Source organism: Rana temporaria, chromosome 6, assembly GCF_905171775.1.
Source record: "Rana temporaria chromosome 6, aRanTem1.1, whole genome shotgun sequence".
NCBI classification, from domain to species: domain Eukaryota; kingdom Metazoa; phylum Chordata; class Amphibia; order Anura; family Ranidae; genus Rana; species Rana temporaria.
This window is the reverse complement of record NC_053494.1, coordinates 99716347-99738921: the sequence shown is the minus strand read 5'-3', so window position 1 is coordinate 99738921 and position 22575 is coordinate 99716347. Positions and strand designations below refer to the sequence as shown.

At 43.9% G+C, this 22575-nt stretch overlaps 1 protein-coding gene across 3 annotated transcripts in view; it reads right to left on the bottom strand.

Moving 5' to 3' along the window:
• The window catches only part of NABP1 (nucleic acid binding protein 1), a 48219-nt gene that overhangs the window by 7438 nt on the left and 18206 nt on the right, over positions 1–22575 (bottom strand). For 2 of the 3 annotated variants that reach the window (XM_040357077.1, XM_040357075.1), the window contains 2 exons: positions 1982–2075; positions 1372–1411 (listed from right to left, as the gene is read on the bottom strand). In XM_040357077.1, coding sequence (XP_040213011.1) covers positions 1372–1411; positions 1982–2075 — 134 coding nt within the window. The remainder of the gene's footprint in view (positions 1–1371; positions 1412–1981; positions 2076–22575) is intronic. The other variant, XM_040357076.1, reaches the window with a different exon arrangement.

The following is a 22575-nucleotide window of genomic DNA, read 5'->3' as shown; positions in this document are numbered from 1 at the left end:
ACCCAGAGCTGAGCTGAGGGCCGGCACACGCTCGATGGTCGAACATGGGGGGACTACAAGAGTCAAGACCCATCCTGTCACCCAGTCGGCTGTTGATAGAAGAATCACAGGATTCAAAAATGCAGGAACAAAATAATAAAAAGCGAGAAAATTGCAAGAAAAAAAATCTCCAGAGTACAGGACTCCAGAAGTGCCTGTCCTCTCCCGTCGTTAGGCAGAAAAAAACTGGAAGCTGCTAGAGCAGGGTGTGGGTTATACCCGGGAAACCACGCCCCCTGGGAGGAGCTGCACTGAGGAAAGTGTTGTTAACCCTTAAAGTGCTTTGTTTCTGCCTAAACTCTCCTGAAGGAAGCGGATATAACCCTAAGGTCAAAGGCTGCTGTGTCCGTCCATGAACGGAAAATACATTTTATTTTACTTTTTCTTGAAGAATCTTCTTTCAACTGTCGGCTGAGACAGGCTGGATAATATAGATCCTTGTAGTCTACTCAGTCCGACCAGCAAGCATGGGCACACCTTTGCAAAGAGGCTGGGTCTGCCACGCCATACCCCATGACTCCTGGGGTGGCCGGTGAGCTTTGCTCCAAGGTCCACATATGACTGGGCTGTGGTGTTGTCTCACTCACAGTGGACCGGGTCAACAGCTACCTCCATTGCGGTTGTAGTTCTGTCAGGAATGCGTCAGCGAGTCCTCGCTCGGATGGGCAAGTACAGTCCCTCCTGCTTCGGTGGGTTGGTACGACAGGGCATTCCTGGGGTTCGGGGGTCCTCTTCTCCTCCCTTCCCTGCTCCTTTTTTTCCTTGCTGCTGTCATGGGGGAGGGGGCCTTCCTGAGGGGACTGTTATCTGGCCTGTGTATTTTCACTGTTAAAAAGTCCTGTGATGAGCACAGATGTTTATGATTACCCTGTATTATACTTCAGCGAGTAGTTAGACACTGACTGATTGGTGATCCTTACCCACCTGTAACGGTGATGTATCTGTCTTATCCTTAAAAAAAAAAAATTGGGAGAGCTTTACCTTCACTTCCTGTCACATAGCCAAATAGGAAGTGAGTAAATTCCTGCAAATTAAGAGAATCTTGTGAGGACGCCCAGGTCACCAGAACTAGTGTCCCCAATTGGAAGATTTCCACTCTTACTTTTCTGGGGACAACAAAATAATAAAACAAATAAAAATTTGATTTTTGTTACTTTCATTGACAATAGTAAACAGGACAAAGAGGGTGAATCTCTCAAATGAGGGCAGAGACAGCAACAACTGACAGGTGTTCCAATCCATCTCCACTATCCAAAACCAAGGAAAAAAAGTTTTGCTTTTAGTTGTACTTTAACCACCACTGTAATTTTCATCAAACATACTTTATCCTACCTGTGTTTTGTGAAATGTGATTACCTTGATCTCCATGCACCTGAAGAAAACGAAATTAGGCCGTTAACATTCTGTATACAATTAATGCCTTAAAACATGTCAAGCCTAATTGCATGGACATATTTGCAGTAGCAGAAAGTGGATTTTAAGAAACGTTTTATGTTCACACGCCCCTGCCACACTGCATGGCCAAAATGGTGACTGCAGAGATAATAGAGTTCAGACAATTACACTAGAAATATTTTAAGATTTGTTTTAGGTCTTTCCAAGGGTACCAACTTCTCAACTACCAGTATATAAAAGATGAAGTCATCAGAATTTTAAGATCTTAATTTCAGCAATTTAAAAAAAAAAAACATCAGCATGCCTGCCTTATACAAAGAAGCACCATCAGTGTAATTACTGCAAGCACCTTGTTGAAACTGGAGAAGCACTGAAAAATTAGCAGCTCAAAACAAGACTTCATAAGCTTTTCAACCATGTTGCAGGTTTGCGTGGGTTAAGCCAAGGAATGGTCCACTTTCAAGTCACCATTATTTAGCAATATTTTATCTATTAAACTTTCACTGAACACTATTTCTAACATAGGGAAAAAAAAAAAAAAACTTACATTCTTGGTTTGATTTGTCTTTGGTGGTGGCTGGCCAGCAGTGTCTGGATTTGGGTCACTGAAGTTTGGCAACTCTGAATATATCATACAAAATCTAAAAAGGAAAAAAATAAATATTTTTTATCCATCTGTATTTTTATTTAACAAAGATGATCTGCTACATCAAAATGTAGTTTATGTCCCCAGTCATCTCCAGAGGCAAGAGGAAACCGCTTTAAAAAAAAGGTACATGCATTCGTTTTTATATTACTAAAAAAAATTCAAAAATATCACTGGCAGAATGTCGATGCAGTAAAAAACTGCCAAAATGAGAAACTCACCATTGTTCTCTAAACGGTCAAAAACATATCTAATTTACTAAAGCAATAGAGGCTTTGCAAAGAATATTCACTGACACTACATAAAATTAATATAGCGCTTACAGCAGGCATATTGGATAGTAAAAGGCAATTGCTTATTTGGACCAAACTATTTTAAGTGGTGGTTCACACAGGGGCAACACGACTTCCAGCGTGACTTTGGGAGGCGACTTGGAGGTGACTTTAGCGTGACTTACAACGCAATTCAAGTCGCCTCCAGGACAGGCGCCTGTGCCCAATTAGAGCTAATCAGTTCTTGTGACATCATTGCTCCTGTTCTCTTCCTGGTTCCCTGTCTGTCCTGTGACCACAATGTTCCCTTTGCTTTATTTAATGACAGCGTTCGTAACAGCTGGTGTGGCAGTATTGATGGAAGAGGAAGCAAAGGAGGAGGATGAGAAGACGTCGCTACTGGATCCATCCAATCATTGCTAATAGAGATAACAGAGGCCAGTTCTGGGCCGTGTATGAGAATTTGCGTGTTTGAGGACAAGTTTTTCACTCGGATGTCGATCACAAGTACATATGCTATATGAGGCTCTGCACATATAAACTAGCCTATTTTTCATGTATTTGTTTCTTACTCTAACTTTTGCTACATAATGAGGCCCAAATTTTACATATTTTGTAGCATTGACCCTAGAGAATAAAATGGCGTACGTTGCTATATAGCTGAATTGGTTGTTATCCCCCCAATTCCAACCATCCACTCTAATCAATGTTACTGGGGTGATAGGTGAACTTGCATGCATCCCCCCGGCAGAACCCCTTCAATCAGAGGCCGCATATTTGCATATGGTAGGCTTAAAACAGTAATGTGTGAGTATCTACCATTGGCTGATATTTCTTATTTTCAATATAGTAAATTACCTTCTTTATTTATTTTTATTAACAGTTTCGACGAATTGCTTGGTCTGGTTTACATCAATCTGGAGCGACAGAAGTATCTCATCTACTGAAAGATTACACTACGGTAAACAATTTTTGGATGCACATATTTCAAAATTATAGTAAAGTCCGGCCAGAGCTCATTTGTCTGGGCTTCACCAATGGGTCACATGAGTGCAATTCTTTTGCACTCCTACGACCCCTTTTCAGTGGAGAGTGATCAGAAGTACGCTTTGAGCGTGGAGGAGCAGAGTATTAGTTTAAAAAAAAACAAAAAAACAAGCATAATTTGAAATCCTTGTCAGGATACAGATCTGGTCTCATGACTCAACCCTGAACACATGGTTCGGGATTTTAAAATATGGCCACACCCCTATTTACAGGTATGTTATGTCTGTCTGGCAGCCAACCCATCCAAATCTCAAGACTGCAGGGACTACGTGTGTAGAAGCAGTCACTGTAAATCTAATGTTTCCATCTCAGGTGATCAACATTAAAAAGAACATGGGCTGGAAAAAAAATAAAAGTATTCAATATGTATACGAGACATTCAAAACTCATCTTGGCCCATCATTTTCTGACTTGATAAATAGTGTCTTATTTTATTAGGACCCTTCCTTAGCGTTTCACAAGATAAAGATAAGCAACTATGTATACAAGACTGGAAATAAAGATGTACATACATTCTCCAGGATATGAAAAACTTAGCATGCACATCACTTAGGTATAGGTAAAGTATCTGAACTTTGCAAAGTGACTGAACTAGGACAGGCCTAGCATGACATTTGTTACCTTTTCACAGCCCTAGAGGGGGGTCCCTCAGATCAGGATAGTGTGTGGAAGCTCGCATTGCGGCTGCCTGCACCGTACCTGTCCTGTGAATAAATAGAGGACTTAAATTTTTCAAAACGTCAGTCCTTTAACGTTACATCATAACAATAATGTGCATTATACAAATGTGTGCAAAACAAAGATTCAAACACAAAAGAATGTCTAGATGCCACCTAAAATAAATGTTTTGAATGCAGGAAAAAGGCATCTACTTCCTACTGAAAAAACTGCCATCCTTGACAAAGCACATGTGTGCGAAACTATGTGAGCACTATTTGTATGTTTTTTTTCCTTGCATTACCATTACTCCATGGTTCTTATCCACAGTAGCCCAGAGCAATCCTCCATGTTTTACATCCACAGACACACAATATATTTTGGATTTAGCGCTTTGTAATGTTTTTAATCTACTTTCAAGTGCAATGACACTGGTATGCAAACTGGACACACTAAAGTCTATGGAAAAGAACTAGAAATCTAAAGACGGCACCGTGTTCAAGCTGAACTAGGTTTCCAAATTAACTTCAGGCAGATATAAAAAGACAGAAATTAAAGTATGTGAAGGCATAACACCAAAAGTACATTGAAATAAACATTTGTTTTAACAAATGCATCTACTTATCCTGAAAATACATTGTTACCTTCATCAGGACTTCCTTTTGGTGTGTTTCCATATAGTTGTGGATGTGTACGATATTCAGTGGCTGGGTATGTAAGGATGCCTCAAAACAATTCTTCCTCGTGTGTGTACCATGCATTCCAGAGGTTTTATTTCTGCGATCCATGCTAACACAGACAAACTACTTTTCTTTTGTCCAACAGATGTTAGCATAAAGACTGACTGTTCTCTAGCCAATCACAGCTGCAGCTAGGACCAGCATGGAACACAAAAGAAACCTCCGGCACAGATGATACACAAGTGAAGAAAAGTAGCTGGTCCGGGAGCATGACAGAAACTGACTTTAGTAGATACTGGCACATTGTGCGCGATTCTCAATGGAAGCAGCATAAAGACGCAAACTCGCAACAGACCTGCTTCTGTGCTTGGTGTGGTCAGAATGAAAGGCTAGAAAGTGAACTGGCAGAAACACCAGGTATTTCTATAAAAATAAAGCCATAAATACATGCAGGCTACATTTCCATACCACTTCATTAAATATAAACCAATATATTTCATATTTTTGTAGCAAACACTTTAATGCAGCCGTATATTAATAAATTAAGAGCTGCTTCAGACCAGCATCGTGCTACAATGCATGACTGCTGATGTGCACACATGGGTCGGATTCTGTTTTTTTTTATTTAACTTTGACTTGTCAAAATTAAAAATTGTATTCATCTTTATGGCAAACCGCACACTGATGTGGTGTAGTGCATCAAAAAAAAAAAAAAAATTGTGCACGTCTTACCACACCACCTCCACAGCAGAGTGGCATGGACAGAGTAGGACAAATGCAAATTGCCTGGGCAAGGCTGCCCAGCGCAGCCCAACACACCTGGTGTGAATAAGTCCTAGATGTATTTTCAAACGCAATGTGAATGCTGTTAGCCTCTTGCAATCTATTCTACAGCAGACCTCTTAGGAGAGAGAAGCAACACAAGGAGCCAATCAAGTGTACAGCAGTGCACGGAGCTTGCCGATAGAAAAAAAGCAGATTTGGCAGAATGACCATCTCATCCGTCTACTACTTTTTACTTCACAGTCCAGTCAGAGTGGAAAGGAGACCTTAATGCAGGGCTCGACAAATCCCGGTCGCCAGGGCAATTAGAAATAGCATCCTGGCGACTTGGCTTTGAAGGTGGGCAAAAAAATATATTTTTTTGTGTTAAGTCCCCAGCTCTTCCTTGTGTGAGCTGGCGCCATCTGGTGGTGGCCGTTGGTATTACAAGTTAAGCATTACAAGTTAAAGGAACACTAAAGGTTTGTTTTTTATTAAATCAATTGATTGCTGTAAGCTAGAGCATTTAAATATCACTTACCTCGTTTTTCCTTTTGACCTCCAAAATACAGTAATCCAGGTTTGAAAATGCCATTTCCTGTCTCTCCTCTTCTTGCTTTCCACCAGCATCTGAGCCGTTTTGCATGGTGGAAAGCAGAACGTGCACACCCCCTCCCTATGACTACAGCCCTGCGTGAAGATGCTCTCTTATCCCTCACAGGCATGGAGGCTAAGCCTAATGGGAACTGTAGTTCCCATTAGGCTGTGATGTAGCAAGAATGAATGCGCACCGCAAACCAGGAAGTCAGTGAGAATAATGATTCAGGAGAGCTGGAGGTGAATAAAACAGCTCGATTTCAACAGGTATCAAACTAGTTATAATGCAAAACATTACTTTTTACTTTATCAGCTACTGTCAGACTTTAATTTAAGAGGAACATATTTTTGTCTTTACAACCCCTTTAAACAGCAATTCTAATGTCATTTTTCACTATTTTCACTGCCATCTTCTTACCTCTAATTAGAACCCCCAAACATTATATATATTTTTCATCCTAAAACCCTAGAGAATAAAATGGCGATCGTTGCAATACTTTGTCACGCCGTATTTGCGCAGCGGTCTTACAAGCGCACTTTTTTGGGAAAAAATTACACCTTTTTTAATTAAAAAATAAGACAACAGTAAAGTTATCCCCATTTTTTTTTATATTATGAAAGATAATGTTACGCCAAGTAAATTCATACCCAACATGTGACGCTTCAAAATTGCGTCCGCTCGTGGAATGCCGACAAACTTTTACCCTTTAAAATCTTCATAGGCGACGTTTAAAAAAAAAATCTACAGGTTGCATATTTTGAGTTACAGAGGAGGAGGTCTAGGGCTAGAATTATTGCTCTCGCTCTACCAATCGCGGCGATACCTCACATGTGTGGTTTGAACACCGTTTACATATGTGTCACGTATGTGTTCGCTTCTGCGCGCAAGCTCGTCGGGACGGGGTGCGTTTTCTGGCTCCTAACTTTTTTAGCTGGCTCCTAGATTCCAAGCAAATTTGTCAAACCCTGCCTTAATGTGTTACTAAACCCACAACAGTAAAATCAGTCTGTATATCCAGTAAAGCACACTTGTTATACTCACTGTGGAAACCAAGAGGTTAATCCTCTGCATTATGTATAAAGGAAAAGCAAAGTGCATCGGCTTTGTGCAATACAGTTTTAAGTGATTAGACAATTAAAAACAGGTTGCAGTCACAAAAGTTGTATGAAACAGCATTCCTGTGGATAACTGCGGCCAACATATGGAAAGTGGGAGAGCATGAGTCACAATCCTCGCTGGTCCTGCCTTCATGATCACACGACTCGGAGCCGTGCCAGCTGACTAGAGATGCAGTAGTGGTTGCTATGACAACGCGTTTCAGAGGGCGTGACCTCTTTATGGTCTGCCTTATTGCTCTCCCAGGGGTCTTTATATGGCGTGGGTATCAAAAACCATATTTGTATCATTACATATTACCCTTAGGTTTGTTTATCCATTGGGTGTCTGACTTTCTAAAAAATACTAAAAAATCTTTAGTGACCCTTTAAGTATTTACTTAATGGGCAATAGGCCACCTTCAGGTGTTGACACTGTTAAACCCTAATTAAGGAAGTTTACTCCCTATATAACCCCTCCTCCTTATAGGAGCACATCAGTTTTTGTAGCAAAGCAATATGTCTAAATCCCAAAAGAGGGGAGGGACCTCTGTGTCCCATGATGTACTCCAAGAAAAGGATTTTACAGGTAAGCTGTAATAAAAATCGTATTTTCTTTATCGTACATCATGGGACACATAGCCTTAAGTATTTACTTAATGGGACGTCCCATAGCAATGCCACTTGAGGGGTGGGAGAAACAACCCACAGGGTACACCCAGACTTGAGGATCTATACTGCTGCTTGCAGCACACTGCGCCCGAAGACGATATCCTCATACCTCCTGATAACATTTTGTGAACGTATGCACTGAAGACCAAGTTGCGGCCCTACAGATCTGAGCCATGGAGGCCTGATGAGGCACTGCCCAAGAAGCACTAACCGCCTTAACTTGCAACGGGGGAATCTTGCTCCTTAAATCATAAGTTTGAATTATCACTTGCCGAATCCACTTAGCGACAGTTGATTTCGATGCTGCCTGTCCCTTCTTAGGACTCTCCGGCAGAATAAGAATTACGAATCTGAGCAGTTTTCTTTCAATAGATTTTTACTGCTCTCACCACATCAAGACAATGTAGTGACCTTTCTTCCCTGGAACATGGTTTTGGAAAAAATGGCAGGATTCAGGTGAAAACCTGAAATTACTTTTGGCAAAAAGCCTGGACGAGGGCACCACTGCCCTCATGAAAAAATTAAATACGGCTCTTTTCAAGAAAGAGCAGCCAATTCTGAAACCCTCCTTGCGGAGGAATTGGCAACCTAAAATACCAACTTCCTTGTCAGCAGGACTAGAGGAATATGTTGTATCGGTTCAAATGTTTTTGTAACAGACAAAACCAAGTTTAAGTCCCAAGGATTCAAGGGAGGATTGACGGGCGGATTAAGCCATGTTACTCCTTGTATAAAGCCTTGGACTAAAGAATGAGTAGCAAGTGGTCTTTAAAATAAGACTGATAAAGCTGAGACTTTGCCTTTAATAGTACTTAAGGCCAACTTCATCTCTACCCCCAATTGTAGAAAAGGCAAGAATTCTGCCTATGATATATCTCCGAGGGTGCCAACCCTTGGATTCACACCAGGAAACATAAGCCTTCCAGACTATAATATATAGTTCTGGAAGCTGGTTTTCTGGCATTGATCAGGGTGGATATAACTGACCCGGAAAGCCCACGTTTCTTTAGAATGTGGGTTTCAATAGCCAAGCCATTAAATTTAGAGACCGTAAGGAAGGATGGAATATCGGTCCCCGAGAGCAGATCTGGCCATAGTGGGAGGGACCATGGGCCCTCCACTGCCATCTTTATGATATCTGCAAACCATGACCTTCAGGGCCATGCTGGTGCCAACAGAATTATCGGCTTCCTTTCCAGCTTGATTCTGCTAAGAAGTCGAGGCAGCAACTGGATGGGGGGGAAATGCATACATTAGTGAGAACTGATCCCATGGCGTCACCAACGCATCCGTTCCGCATGCGAGTGGATTCCTTGTTCTGGCCACAAAGTTGACCAACTTCGTGTTGAATCTGGATGCTAGGAGATCTACGTCCAGAGTCCCCCATCTTTGGCAAACAGCCCGAAATATGTCGGGGTGAAGCGACCATTCCCCTGGGAATAACTGCTGGCGACTTTAGTCCGCCTGCCAATTCTCTACTCCTGGAATGAAGATTGCAGAAAGGCAAGGAACATTCCTTTCTGCCCAAGTTAGAATATGGTTCACCTCTCTCTGTGCCAAGAGACTCTTGGTGATCGATATATGCCACAGCTGTGGCATTGTCAGATTGAATCCTGACAGGGCAATTCCGTAGCCTGGAAGTCCAGGCCTTTAGAGCCAGACATACTTCCTGAATCTCTAGGATATTGATGGGCAAGCTTCTTTCGGTTCTGGACCGTTGTCCTTGGACAGTTGTCCCTTCTAGTACTGCTCCCCAGCCTGAGAGGCTGGCATCCGTTGTTACCACTTTCCAGATAACTGGTCTGAAGGATTTTCCTTTCAGCAGATTCTGGGTTAGTAACCACCAAGTGAGGCTTTGGGCCACTCTTGGGGACATCCGCATTGAATTGTCTTGTCCCAAACAGTAACAGTCTTGAATGGAACTGGGCATAAGGAACTGCTTTGAATTAAGCCACCATGGTTCCTAGTAAACTCATGCAGAGGCGAATGGAGGGATTGCCGTTTGACCCGACCCTCCACACCAGTTTTCTTATGGAGTTGATCTTTGCTTGAGGCAAGAATCCAACCTAATGCTTTGATAGTTGGTTGTAGTGCGTACGTTTTGCTCCAAATGAGTCACTGATTGATCTATAAGTAATAGATTGTCTAGGTATGCGATGATTGTTATGCCCTGGGCCCTTTACCTGGCTAGAGGTGGGGCCAGCACTTTGGTGAACACCCGAGGTGCTGTGGCTAGCCCGAAGGGCAGGGCTACAAACTGGAAATGTTGTTCCAATTCGAACCACAAAATTTTGATGAGCAGGAAATAAAGGGACATGCAGGTATGCATCCCTGATGTTGATTGAGACGTTCTCCTCCTAGGATGGAAACTACTGATTTGATTGTCTCCATGCGAAAGGAGCGGATCTTCAGGAATTGATTTAGCTTTCTTAGATCTAGAATAGGTCTGACGTCTCCATTTGGTTTTGGTACCATGAAAAGATTTGAATAAAACCCTCAGACCTTGCTCTTTTTTGGGGATCTGTATGATTGCCCCTTGAGATAATAATCGGTCTAGTGCCTGGAACAGATTGTCTTTTCTCTGGATCATTGGGCACGCTTGATCTAGGAAACAAGATGGTGGAAAGTTCCGGAATTCCAGCTTGTATCCCAGCGTTACCGCGGAGATGACCCATGTGTCCTGAATTTCCTTTTTCCAGACTTCTGAAAAGTGCAGAAGTCTTCCCCCACCTTGGTGAGGGGGGTTGCCTCTTCATGACGAGGCTTTAGGATTCTGTTTTGCAGATTTCCTACCCCAGGGCTTCTTTTGAGCCTGGGTCTGACCCTGAGGTCTTCCTCTAGAGTCCGATGACAGAGGCCGTCGCCACTACTTGGAGGCGGAAGCCATTGGCACCGGGGAAAGAGCCCGTTTAAATGCAAGGAGTTTGCATTTTCCTTTAACGGGTAAGAGTGCTTTTGCCACTAGAAATTGTCTTGATATATTTATCCAAGTCTTCTCCCAAAAGTCGCTCCCCATGGAAGGGGAACACAGTTAGGAGGCTCTTACATGGTGTTTCAGCTGACCAATTTTTTAGCCACAGGATCCTTCGCATATGTACAAGCATAATCGTAAGGCGGGATGCCTGGTGAATAGAATCTTTAATGGCATCTATGGCAAAACAATGTCTTTGGTAGTTCAGCCAAATACTGAGCTTGTTGTGTAGGGAGTTCTCTAAGGGCCAATTTAAATTGGTCCTTTAGGGATTGGCAGACTCCTATCGCGGCGACTGCGGGCTGAGTGACTGCACCTGCTATGGAAAAGATTTTAGCAGGGATTCCAACTTATCTGTTGGATCCTTAAGCATCTGTGCATTGCCTACAGGTTGTTATTATTCACATTGGAAATCGTAGCATCAATTGCTGGTACTTTCCATCTTTTGGAGAATTTTTCCTCCAGAGCAAAACTCTTAGGAGGGAGAAAGTGCTTATCCGGATGATCCCATTCTGGAAATATAAGCTGTTCTAGCAATGCATGTGCTGGAAACGCATGCAAAGCATGGGAAGGTTTTAAAGAACCTAAGGAAGAGGCTGGGTTTTCATGAGTCTCTGTTAGAGGCAGCATGAAGGTATAATGAACCATTTCTGTAAGAGATTGTATCAGCAATTTCTCAGTTTGGGAAGCTGAAAAAGGTTCATCTACCATTGTCTCCTCTATTAAGAAATCATCGGTTTGTTTTTCTTCCTGATCGATTGAGGGCAACACCTCATTGTGAGTCCACTGTTCCCCCAGCAAAGCTAGAGTGGGGGAAGAGGACCTAGTACGTGTCTTATCCATCTGAATAAAGGATGCGATTAAAGCCGCATATCTTTCTTCCAAACCCTGGAGGGAGGAGGAAAGGGCATCTTCAGTCACGTATGCAGGTGCTGAGATGTGAGGGGCAGCTGCACCAATTTGTTCCAATAGCTCACCCTGAGTTGCCATACTTGGTGATTCAGGCGAGGATGACAGCGTGGAAATACAGCTTGAGATCCCAATGCCTGGGGGTGAAATTTTTGCTTTCTTGGTTTTTGATGTGTCTTTTTTGGCAGGCATAGTCCCAAGTACAAAAACAGAGGCGCTATACAATTTGCACTAAATCGCTGAAATAGTCATGACCTATATCAAGTCGCTATACAACTCAGCCTAGTGCTGGAAAAGAGTGTCCTTCCTGAATCAGGAATTCCAGTGCAACCCATACGTGTCCCACAGCTTGTGTGTCCCTGTGTGCAGGCAGCTGTTTGCTCCTCAGCAAGTCTCATCCTGGACTCACTTGAGGTCCAGGATTGGACGGACCACATCCATCTTGGGGACTACAAACAGATTGGAGTAAAACCCCTGAAACCGTTCCGTTGACGGAACCGGCACAATCACTTCCCTGACCAGCAGATCCTGGACACCCCCTGACAGATCCTTCAGGAGACCTGGAGGAAGCCGGAGGGAAAAAATCTGTTTGGTGGACAAGAGAGAAATTCTATCTTGTACCCTGGAGAAACGACTTCGCAAACCCAACGGTCGGAAAGAAGAGACCTCCACCGAGCCGCGAACTCGCAAAGCCGGCCTCCCACCCGAGATGCAGGCGAGGGCAGACCCTTCATGCAGAGGTAGGCTTGTCCGCAGGCTTGTTGGGCTTGCGGAACCAGGTGCGCTTTTGCCCTTCAGTGGACGTCTTCGCACCCTGGAAACGTTTTCCTGCCACGCTTGGCGGGGGCGAAAAAAACGCTTGGGGGTAGTAAAGGAGGGTCCGCAGACCAAACACTTTAGCCACACAAGGCGGCGCAGTACCACCGCGTAGGCTGAGGCCCTGGAGAGCAAGGTGAGCGTATCCAGGGCCGACTCAGACAAATTTTAGGCCTTGCACCAACTGGTCGGCCAGGTACACAGAGCTCAGAAGCATTCTGCGCCTCCAGCTCCTGCACCAGGGACTTAGCCCGTTCGGTGAGTGTCTGACACCAGAGCCCAAGCCGAAACCGGTCTCACCGCCAACCCCACCACTGTGAATATGGAGCGGGCCACAGCCTCAGCTCTCCTATCTGCGGGGTCCTTAAATGTGGGAGCTCCTTCCACAGGCAACGTGGTGGTCTTGTTCAGCTTGGACACCGGAGGGTCCACTGACGGAGGAGATACCCTTTTGAGGAGGATTTCCTAAAAAAGTGGGTAACGGACCGCAAAGTATTTTGGCACTGCAAAAACTTTCTGCGGCCGTTCCCATTCCTTGTATAACAGTTTGTCCAGATATGGAACACTTTCGCGGTGCGGGGTGGCTTGCGGAACCCAAAAGGGACTGGCATGTCTGATGCCTCTGCCAAATCCTCAAGTTTTTGAGTGTCCCGCACCGCAGTGACAAGAGCTCCAAATTCCTTATGCTTAGACCCTGAAGCAGAGTCATTCTTACTGTCCGTGTGGGCCAAGTCTGCATCATCTGACATGACACCCAGGACCAGATGCAATAGCAGGGCCTGATTCCGTGTCAAAGACATCCACAGAAGCAGGCGCAGGGAGGGGGCGCTTATTATCCCCCTTCTGGCCACTTGCCGCTTCAATCCTGGCAACAAACGCCTCCAGGACTGCCGCCATAGCATCCATCGAGGCCGCAGGGGCACCAAGGGTTAATTCTGGCATGGTCAGTGTCGGTGTGACAGGTAGTTAGTGTTAGGTCCAGGGTAGCCCCCCTAATAAAGTTTTAACACCTTGATCACCGCCCTAGTTAACCCTTTCACTCCCTATTGCCAGTGTCACTAAGCGATCATTTTTCTGATCGCTGTATTAGTGTCGCTGTTCGCTAGGTAGCTATTTTTTTTTATTGCGATTTTTTTTTACTAAAAACATCTGGCTGAATACATTTTGGCCTAAATGTTTGACTAAAATTTAGTTTATTTGATTTTTCCTATAACAAAAAGTAGAGGCGAGGCGATCAAATACCACCAAAAGAAAGCTCCATTTGTGGGAAGAAAAGGACACAAATTTTGTTTGGAAGCCACGTCGCACGACCGCGTAATTGTCTGTTAAAGCGACGCAGTGCCGAATTGTAAAAACCCCTTGGGTCATTTAGCAGCATATTGGTCCAGTCCTTAAGTGGTTAAAGTGAATAGCCAGGTTTTTCTGTGACATAAATTTGGAAGAATCTCACCTTCTGAAAGACGCATTGAAATGGCTTCAATGCCAAACTGCTCTAGGCCATTGGTAGACTTGTGATGGTACATGCTAAAATGACATGGCACACTAGGTTTGGTTATACCCTCCTCAATGAACCTTCTGTGTTCATTGGTTCATGGTTTGCATGGTACAGATGTTTCGACCCACATGGGATAAACCACATGGCACATCAACCCATAAACCACATATTGGTGTATACTATGTGGGTCAAAACATCCGTACCATGCAAACCAGGTTCAATGAACACAGGCGGTTCATTGAGGGTATGTATAACCAGTGTGCTGCATCATTTTAGCATGCACCATCACAAGACTACCAACAGCCTTGAGCCGTTTGGCATAGAAGCCATTTCCATAAGTCTATCAGAAGGTGAAAGATTCTTCCAATTATGTCACAGAGAAACCTTCTGGATAGTCACTTTAAGCTCCATTAATGCAGGAGGATTAAATGAGGAACTGGAGATTAGTACCATCATCTGAGCCCTCATACATAGGTTCCCCTCCACAGTCATATTGACCCATACATGCATAACACCCCTCTATTCACTATATTGGACTGATGGTTGATTTTGAAATGAAAAAGGGGTGGTGTTTGACAAGAAGTGTTCCCTATGTGTATGGCGTAGTATGGCGTAGTATGGCTAGCCCCACACATAGGATACACCTATACCATCAGAGCCCCTCCCCTCTATTTGGATTAAACCTATCCTATAATGAAAGGCAAAACATCTTATACAAGGATTTTTAATATCTGCACAATACACTGTAATGGTGGAATCTAATTAACAAAAAATCTACAAAAAAAACTCAGAAAAAACCTTGCCACTACCACACGTTTTCTATAGACTTGTTCATTTTTTTTCTTTTCACTTGGGGTCACCTAGAGAATATAGCGCTTTTACTGGAGCTTGTTTTTTTGTTTATTTTGATTGTGTATAAAGGCTGTGATCCTGTCTCTCTGATCCTCTTCCACTGACTCAAATCCATCTCCCGATAGAACAGAGCATTAGGGGACAACTGCACATGATTAGTTGTGTATTGCTAGAGTTTTTTTCTTGGAAGAGTGCATATGATCAGCACAGGGCCAATCAGCACTGTCCAGAGGGTCAGGGGATCCTGTAGCTTTATAGGACAATCAGGGGAAAATGAAAACTCCTGTTACTAGCTTTAACCAGACACTGATACAAGTCACAAGACTGCTCTAACTTTATAGTTACTAAAACTATTTGAATTTCCATGTTCTGTGTACTGTGGGAGACCAGATATAGTGTATGCAGGCTCTTGGGTTTAGTAACACTTTAGGTGAAAGTCGCAAGGATGGCTTTTACATTAGAGGGAATCACCGGCTGAAAACAAAAATATCTGAATGATGCCTGTAGCTGCAGACATCACCCACATATCGCCACTTAAACCTAAGACCGTCATGATGTCCTATGGGCAGGAAATAGTTAAACTTTTCTTCAAGGGTTTTTATTTACATTTTTACGGCACCAAACAATGGTTTACGTAATTCTTCCAAGTAAAACCTACTGACACCAAGCTCCTCTGGCAGTGGTAGAACTGTGGTTTTAGCAGTTGCGCTCAACCCTCCAATTGATATGTTTGATAGACAGAATGTTCTGTAAAAAGATAAAAAAAAAAAAAAAAAAAAAACACATCTGGCCAGGTCAAGAGTTGGAAAAAAAAAAAATCTTTGCTTCTCTAAACTCCTGGCAGGAGAAAAACTGCTGAAAAAAATGTGCCTAAAGCCACATAATCGCAGAAGCACTTTAAGCGTTTGCGTATTATTGGACTCCATTGGCCAGAATGTTAGATTATTCTGTGTCTAGATGCAGCCAATGTTTAGGAGAGTTTACACTCCTTTAACCACTTCCCGCCCAGCCTATAGCCGATTTACGTCCGGGAAGTGGTTATGAAATCCTGACAGGACGTTCCAGAACGTCCTGCAGGATTTCATGCCGCGCGCGCCTGTGGGGGCTTGCAGCGCGGCGAACGGTGATGCGGGGTGTCAGTCTGACACCCTGCATCTCCGATCTCGGTAAAGAGCCTCCGGCGGAGACTCTTTACCACGTGATCAGCCGTGTCCAATCACGGCTGATCACGATGTAAACAGGAAGAGCCGTCGATGGCTCTTCCTCACTCGCGTCTGACAGACGCGAGTAGAGGAGAGCCGATCGGCGGCTCTCCTGACGGGGGGGTTCGCGCTGATTGTTTATCAGCGCAGCCCCCCCCCCCCTCGGATCGCCACATGGACCACCAGGGAAGCCCACCCTGGACCACCAGGGTGGGCAAAAAAAAAAGTCTACAAAAAAAAAAAGCATTCAAAAAAAGAAAAAAGATGCCAATCAGTGCCCACAAATGGGCACTGACTGGCAACCTGGCAAAATCAGTGCTGCCCCAGTGTCCATCAGTGCCACCCCAGTGTCCATCAGTGCCACCCCAGTGTCCATCAGTGCCACCCCAGTGTCCATCAGTGCCACCCCAGTGTCCATCAGTGCCACCCCACAGTGTCCATCAGTGCCACCCCACAGTGTCCAGTGCCACCCCACAGTGCCCATCCATGCCCAGTGCCCACCTATCAATGCCCATCTGTGCCACCCATAAGTATCCATCAGTGCCACCCATAGGTGCCGCCCATGAGTGCCCAGTGCCGCCTATGTGTGCCCATCAGTGCCGCCTATGTGTGCCCATCAGTGCCGCATACCAGCGCCGCCAATCAGTGCCACCTCATCTGTGCCCGTCAGTACTACCTCATCGATGTCCATCAGTGCCATCTCATCGGTGCCCATAATTGAAAGAGAAAACTTATTTACAAAAAAATTAACAGAAAAAAATAAAAACTTAATTTTTTTTCCAAATTATCAGTCTTTTTAGTTGTTGCGCAAAAAAAAAAAAAAAATCGCAGAGGTGATCAAATACCACCAAAAGAAAGCTCCATTTGTGGGGAAAAAAGGACGCCAATTTTGTTTGGGTACAGTGTAGCATGACCGCGCAATTGCCATTCAAAGTGCGACAGTGCTGAAAGCTGAAAATTGGCTTGGGAGGGAAGGTGCGTAAGTGCCTGGTATGGAAGTGGTTAACCACTGTGTAGAGGCCTTAAAGTGCATATAAACCCGATTCATGAAAACATTTTTTTAAAGTTTTCTTATCTCTCTTCAAGCACCAAGTCCTGTGGCTTTCTCCTGCTACTTTCCTGTTAGCATGCGTGTCTTTCCTTCAATCAGCTGTCTCCCAGTGTAATTCCAACACTACACACTGTTACTGCTGAATGAGGAGGTAAAAATTATAACACTGTGCACTTTCTAAACCATATATAAAGCTGAAGACATCAGCTGTATTTGTAAAATGTATGTAGGGAGATTTGTTTAATCTGTGTATCTGTTTTGATTTTATATATACTTTAAAGTGGGAGTTCCGCGGGAAAACTTTTTTAAATACATTTTTGAAACGCTGATGGTTCAAAGAGTACTCACCAGTCACATAATTGCAGCCGCTAGGACGATTTCCCCCAAAAGTATATTTTATACAATTTCATGATGGACATTGCCATCTTAACTGTGGGCACTCTGAAGCCCTCCTGTGTAGTCTTCCGGGATGCGGTGAATGCTGTCCCAGCAAAATGGGCGAATTGTATCCGCCCCCGGTCACATGACCAGGTGCAGAGTCATGTGACGATTCAAATCTCTCGAGATTTCTTCTCTGGCTATTGAAAGCAATGTTGTCTCGTCATCGTGAAGAGACACACGTCAACAATCCCATAATCCATTGCAGCTAAAGCGACACGCCCAGTCCCGCAACGCTAGAACCAGGAAGTGCCTGGTCGAGGAGGCAGAAATAAGGCAGAAATAAGGTATGGAATTTGTGAATTTTTTTAACTGCGAACTCATTATGTACATCGGGGGGACTATTATTTCAGCCAAAGTGACCAAAACGGTTGAACCTCCACTTTAACGTTAAGTCCACTGCACCCCTTTAGCTTCTCTGATCAGTCTACATCCTTCACAAAGTCATGTTCAAAGGAACAAGATAAGAAAGTGAATCTGCATCTTACAATTTAAAGACAGACATCTAGTCCATTGGCCAAGTTTTGTATATTGTTGCTGAAAGGCATAAAAAATCAATAAAATCAAAAAGCGATTGTTATTTACCCCATTTCTTTGCATGGCTCATCTCCAAAGGCTTATAAAACTATAAGCACAAACTGACCTAAACTAAATCAATACCCTTTGACAACTATTACATTTCCCAATGTCTAGTTTAAAGTGGTTCCAAAGTCTAAACTTTTTTTTACCTCAATTGCCTTGTTGTGGTTGACAATTAATGGAAAGCTTCAGAAGTCTGCATTTGTATTTGGAAACCTTGCAAGAAGATCTGAACAAATGGGGTGGGAAACTACATGGCAAAGGAGGTTTAACCACTTCCATACAGGGAACTTATACACCTTCGTGCCCAGACCAATTTTCAGCTTTCAGCGCTGTTGCACTTTGAATGACAATTGCGCGGTCGTACTACACTGTACCCAAACTAAATTTGTATCATTTTGTTCCCACAAATAGAACTTTATTTTGGTGGTATTTGATCACCTCTGGGATTTTTATTTTCTGCACAAAAAAATGTAAAAAGACCGAAAATTTTGAAAAAACAAATGTTTTTTGTTTCCGTTACAAGACTTTGTAAATAAGTACGTTTTTTCCTTCACTGATGGGGCGGCACGGACGGGCACAGAACGGCGGAACGGACGGGCACAGAACGGCGGCACGGACGGGCACAGAACGGCGGCACAGAACGGCAGCACGGACGGGCACTGATGTACTGTATTATATTGTACTTATGGATGCCAGTGCCAAACAATGGCTGCCAATCAGTGATGCCCATTGCGGGCCCCCGATTGGCATCCATTGCGGGCCCCCGATTGGCATCCATTGCGGGCCCCCGATTGGCATCCATTGCGGGCCCCCGATTGGCATCCATTGCGGGCCCCCGATTGGCATCCATTGCGGGCCCCCGATTGGCATCCATTGCGGGCCCCCGATTGGCATCCATTGCGGGCCCCCGATTGGCATCCATTGCGGGCCCCCGATTGGCATCCATTGCGGGCCCCCGATTGGCATCCATTGCGGGCCCCCGATTGGCATCCATTGCGGGCCCCCGATTGGCATCCATTGCGGGCCCTCGATTGGCATCCATTGCGGGCCCCCGATTGGCATCCATTGCGGGCCCCCGATTGGCATCCATTGCGGGCCCCCGATTGGCATCCATTGCGGTCTAGTGGCATCCATGGTGGTCTAGTGGCATCCCTGGTGGTCTAGTGGCAGCCCTGGTGGTCTAGTGGCATCCCTGGTGGTCTAGTGGCATCCCTGGTGGTCTAGTGGCTTCCCTGGTGGTCTAGTGTGGGCATCCTTGGGGGGGCTGTGCTGATGATCAGCACAAACTCCCCCGTCAGAGGAGCAGCCGATCGTCTCTCCTCTACTCGCGTCTGACAGACACGAGTGAGGAAAAGCCGATAACCAGCTCTTTACATCGTGATCAGCCAATAATGGACACGGCTGATCACGTGGTAAAGAGTCTCCGCCAGAGACTCTTTACCTAGATCGGAGTTGCGGGGTGTCCGACACCCTGCAACAACGATCGCCACGATGCGCGCCCCCCGGGGGGCTCAATATCCTGAGGACGTCATGATATTTAGGATATTGAAACCACTTTACCGACGTCTTTTTGCAATAGGGCGGGCAGCAAGTGGTTAATGTAGAAAAATGTCAAATAATGCATTTTGATGGCAAAAATATGAATGCAATCTACTCATTAGGGGGGGGAGCATCTGAGGGAAATCAAGGATGGAAAAGGACCTAGGGTCCTAGTAGATGGGCTCAGCAATGGCAAGCTGCTGCTAACAAAGCAAACAGACTATTAGCATGCATTAAAATGGTGATTAACTCCAGAGATAACATTCTCCCACTTTACGAGACTTTGGTCTGGCCTTACCTGGAGTATGCTGTCCAGTTTGGGCACCAGTCCTCAGGACGTGCTGTAAATGGAGCGAGTACAGAGAAGGGCAACAAAACTGGGGATATTAGTTATGAAGAAAGGTAGCGAGCACTGAACTTATTCTCTCTGGAGAAGAGACCGCTTGAGCAGGGATATGATTTAAATTTACAAATACCATACTGGAGATCCAACAATAAGGATTAAACTTTGCGAAAGGGAGTTTAACAGGACACATGGCCACTCATTAAAATTAGAAGAAAAGAGGTTTAACCTTATACTACGTAGAGGATTCTTTACTGTAAGAGCGACAAGTATGTGGAATTCCCTGCCACAGGTGATGGCTTCAGCAGGGGGGGCATCGATAGTTTCAAAAAACTATTAGATAAGCACCTGAACGACCACAACATACAGGGATATACAAGGTAATACCGAAATATAATCACTTACTAAGGTTGGACTTGTGTTTTTTTCAACCTCACCTACTATGTAACTGCCCACAAGGCTGAAAAATACTGTATATGGCCAGGAAATTATCTCAACAGTAAATTTAAATTATAACAGAGGGAATCCTAAGAAAACATAGCACAATACAGGTTTTGTCATTGCTTATCTTTTCTGAAAAAAAAGTCCTCAGTGGTGTTCAGACTATGAAATGTCAATACTTTTAAATAGCATGATTTTAAGTAAACAGCTTTGAAGAATTAAAAAAAAGTCAGAAGTCATCCTCTGCTGCATATGGGTAGTGACTCAATATATAATCCAGATCAACAGTATAACCACCTTACAAATGGCATTCTACGAAGAAACAGTTTGACAAATTTCCTTTCGTTAACATGCATGTTTTTGTTCCAAAGCCATGATGCAAGCTCCAGTTCATTTAATCGTCAATACATTTTTTGCAAAAATAATCTAAAAATGTGTTGGTTTGAAGCCATACCACAACATGGCATTTACATTAACTGCTACATTTGGCCATATGCCCAAATTTCAAGGCGCAATTTCTAATCAGTTTTCGATTGAAAAAAAAACAAAGCAAGACAACTGACCACCAATGGTTAGCAGTAGACTACCATGACTGGTTAATTTTGGTGATTAAAAAAAATATGGGCCTCATTCATACTGACACTGTCAAGCCTACATACTGTCTAAGGAACATCTAGAGATTTCTAAACGCCCACAACTTTTTCAAAGTTGCCAGCCCCACTACTCATTAACTGGCACTTTAAGAGCTGTCAGGTTAGCAGTGTTGAGAAAATAGAATTCTGTAGTACTGGCTAGAGTTACGAAGGATATCTCAAAAAAAGGTGACATATCCAGGGTTTTTCCTGTTGCATCTCTCGCAAATACCTACACAGACATACAAAAATTTGGTGTTATGCCACCTGAGGCTAAAGCGTGCATAGCACAAAATTGGAAAAGCTCCAGGCCTCCAACAATTGCTAAATGGCTTAACAGGGTCAGAAATGTGGGAGCTATAGAGGATTTGGTGTTTTGGGCCCAAAACAGAAAAGAGCAATATGCCAAAGTTTGGTCAACATGGAATATATTTGTCCAGTCAGAAGAAGGGAAGAGACGAATGGGAAACAGTAGGGGAGTAAGTCCGCTCGAGGTACGAGAAACAATTGAGAGGTCAATATTCCTAAACCTCCACCAGGAGAGGGTATCGGAGGGAGGTGGCGGGAGAAGAGATGGGTAGTTGGTCCTTTCCTTCCCCAAGAGGAAGGGGAAAGGGGAAGAGAGGAAGGGGACATTTTTTTTTTGGGTTGTCTTGCGAGGGGAGTAAAATCGAAAGGGAAAGATGAGAAAGGCTGTGAGATATAAAAGATAAGGATACTTAAGAGAAAGAGGGGCACCTTACGGTGTCTTCTATGGAAGTACACATATAGGAATACATGGATGACAAAGTATTGACAATATAGAGTTTATGCGTGTTTAAAAATAGGACTAAATAAAGTAACGGGACGAGAAATGTACCATGTATAGAAATACAATGAAAGGTGTATAATGTATGCTCAGATGTATCCTCCTTGATATACAAATAAAGAATATAAAATAAAAATAAATGTGTATCCCAGGTCCGGGAAGTTTTTAGAAACTCTAAGGGCCAGTTCACACCAGACGTAGTTCCGTTCAGTTCCATGTGCATTGTTTCTGCACTAAAAATGCATGCAGTGTTTTCCATGCATTCTAATGGCTCTAGTTCACACCATGCAGTCAGTTTCCGGTGCAAAAACTGACTGCATGGTGTCAACTAGAGCCAACTAAAGCCATTGGAAAAAAGCACACGGAACTGCGTCTGGTGTGAACTGGCCCTTAAAGCATTGTAATCACAGCCAAACTTTTCATCTAAATGCAGAAAAAGTGATCTGAAAAGCATAAAAGTTGATTATACATCCCAGATCACTTCTCCATTTAGAAAAGCTAAGCACAGGAGTGCTAGTGTGAATGAGGCCTATATGTGGCTGAAAAAACAATGTTTAACCACATCAGCCCCGGAAGATTTGGCTGCGCAATGACTAGGCCATTTGTTACAATATGGCACTGTCACTTTAGCTGA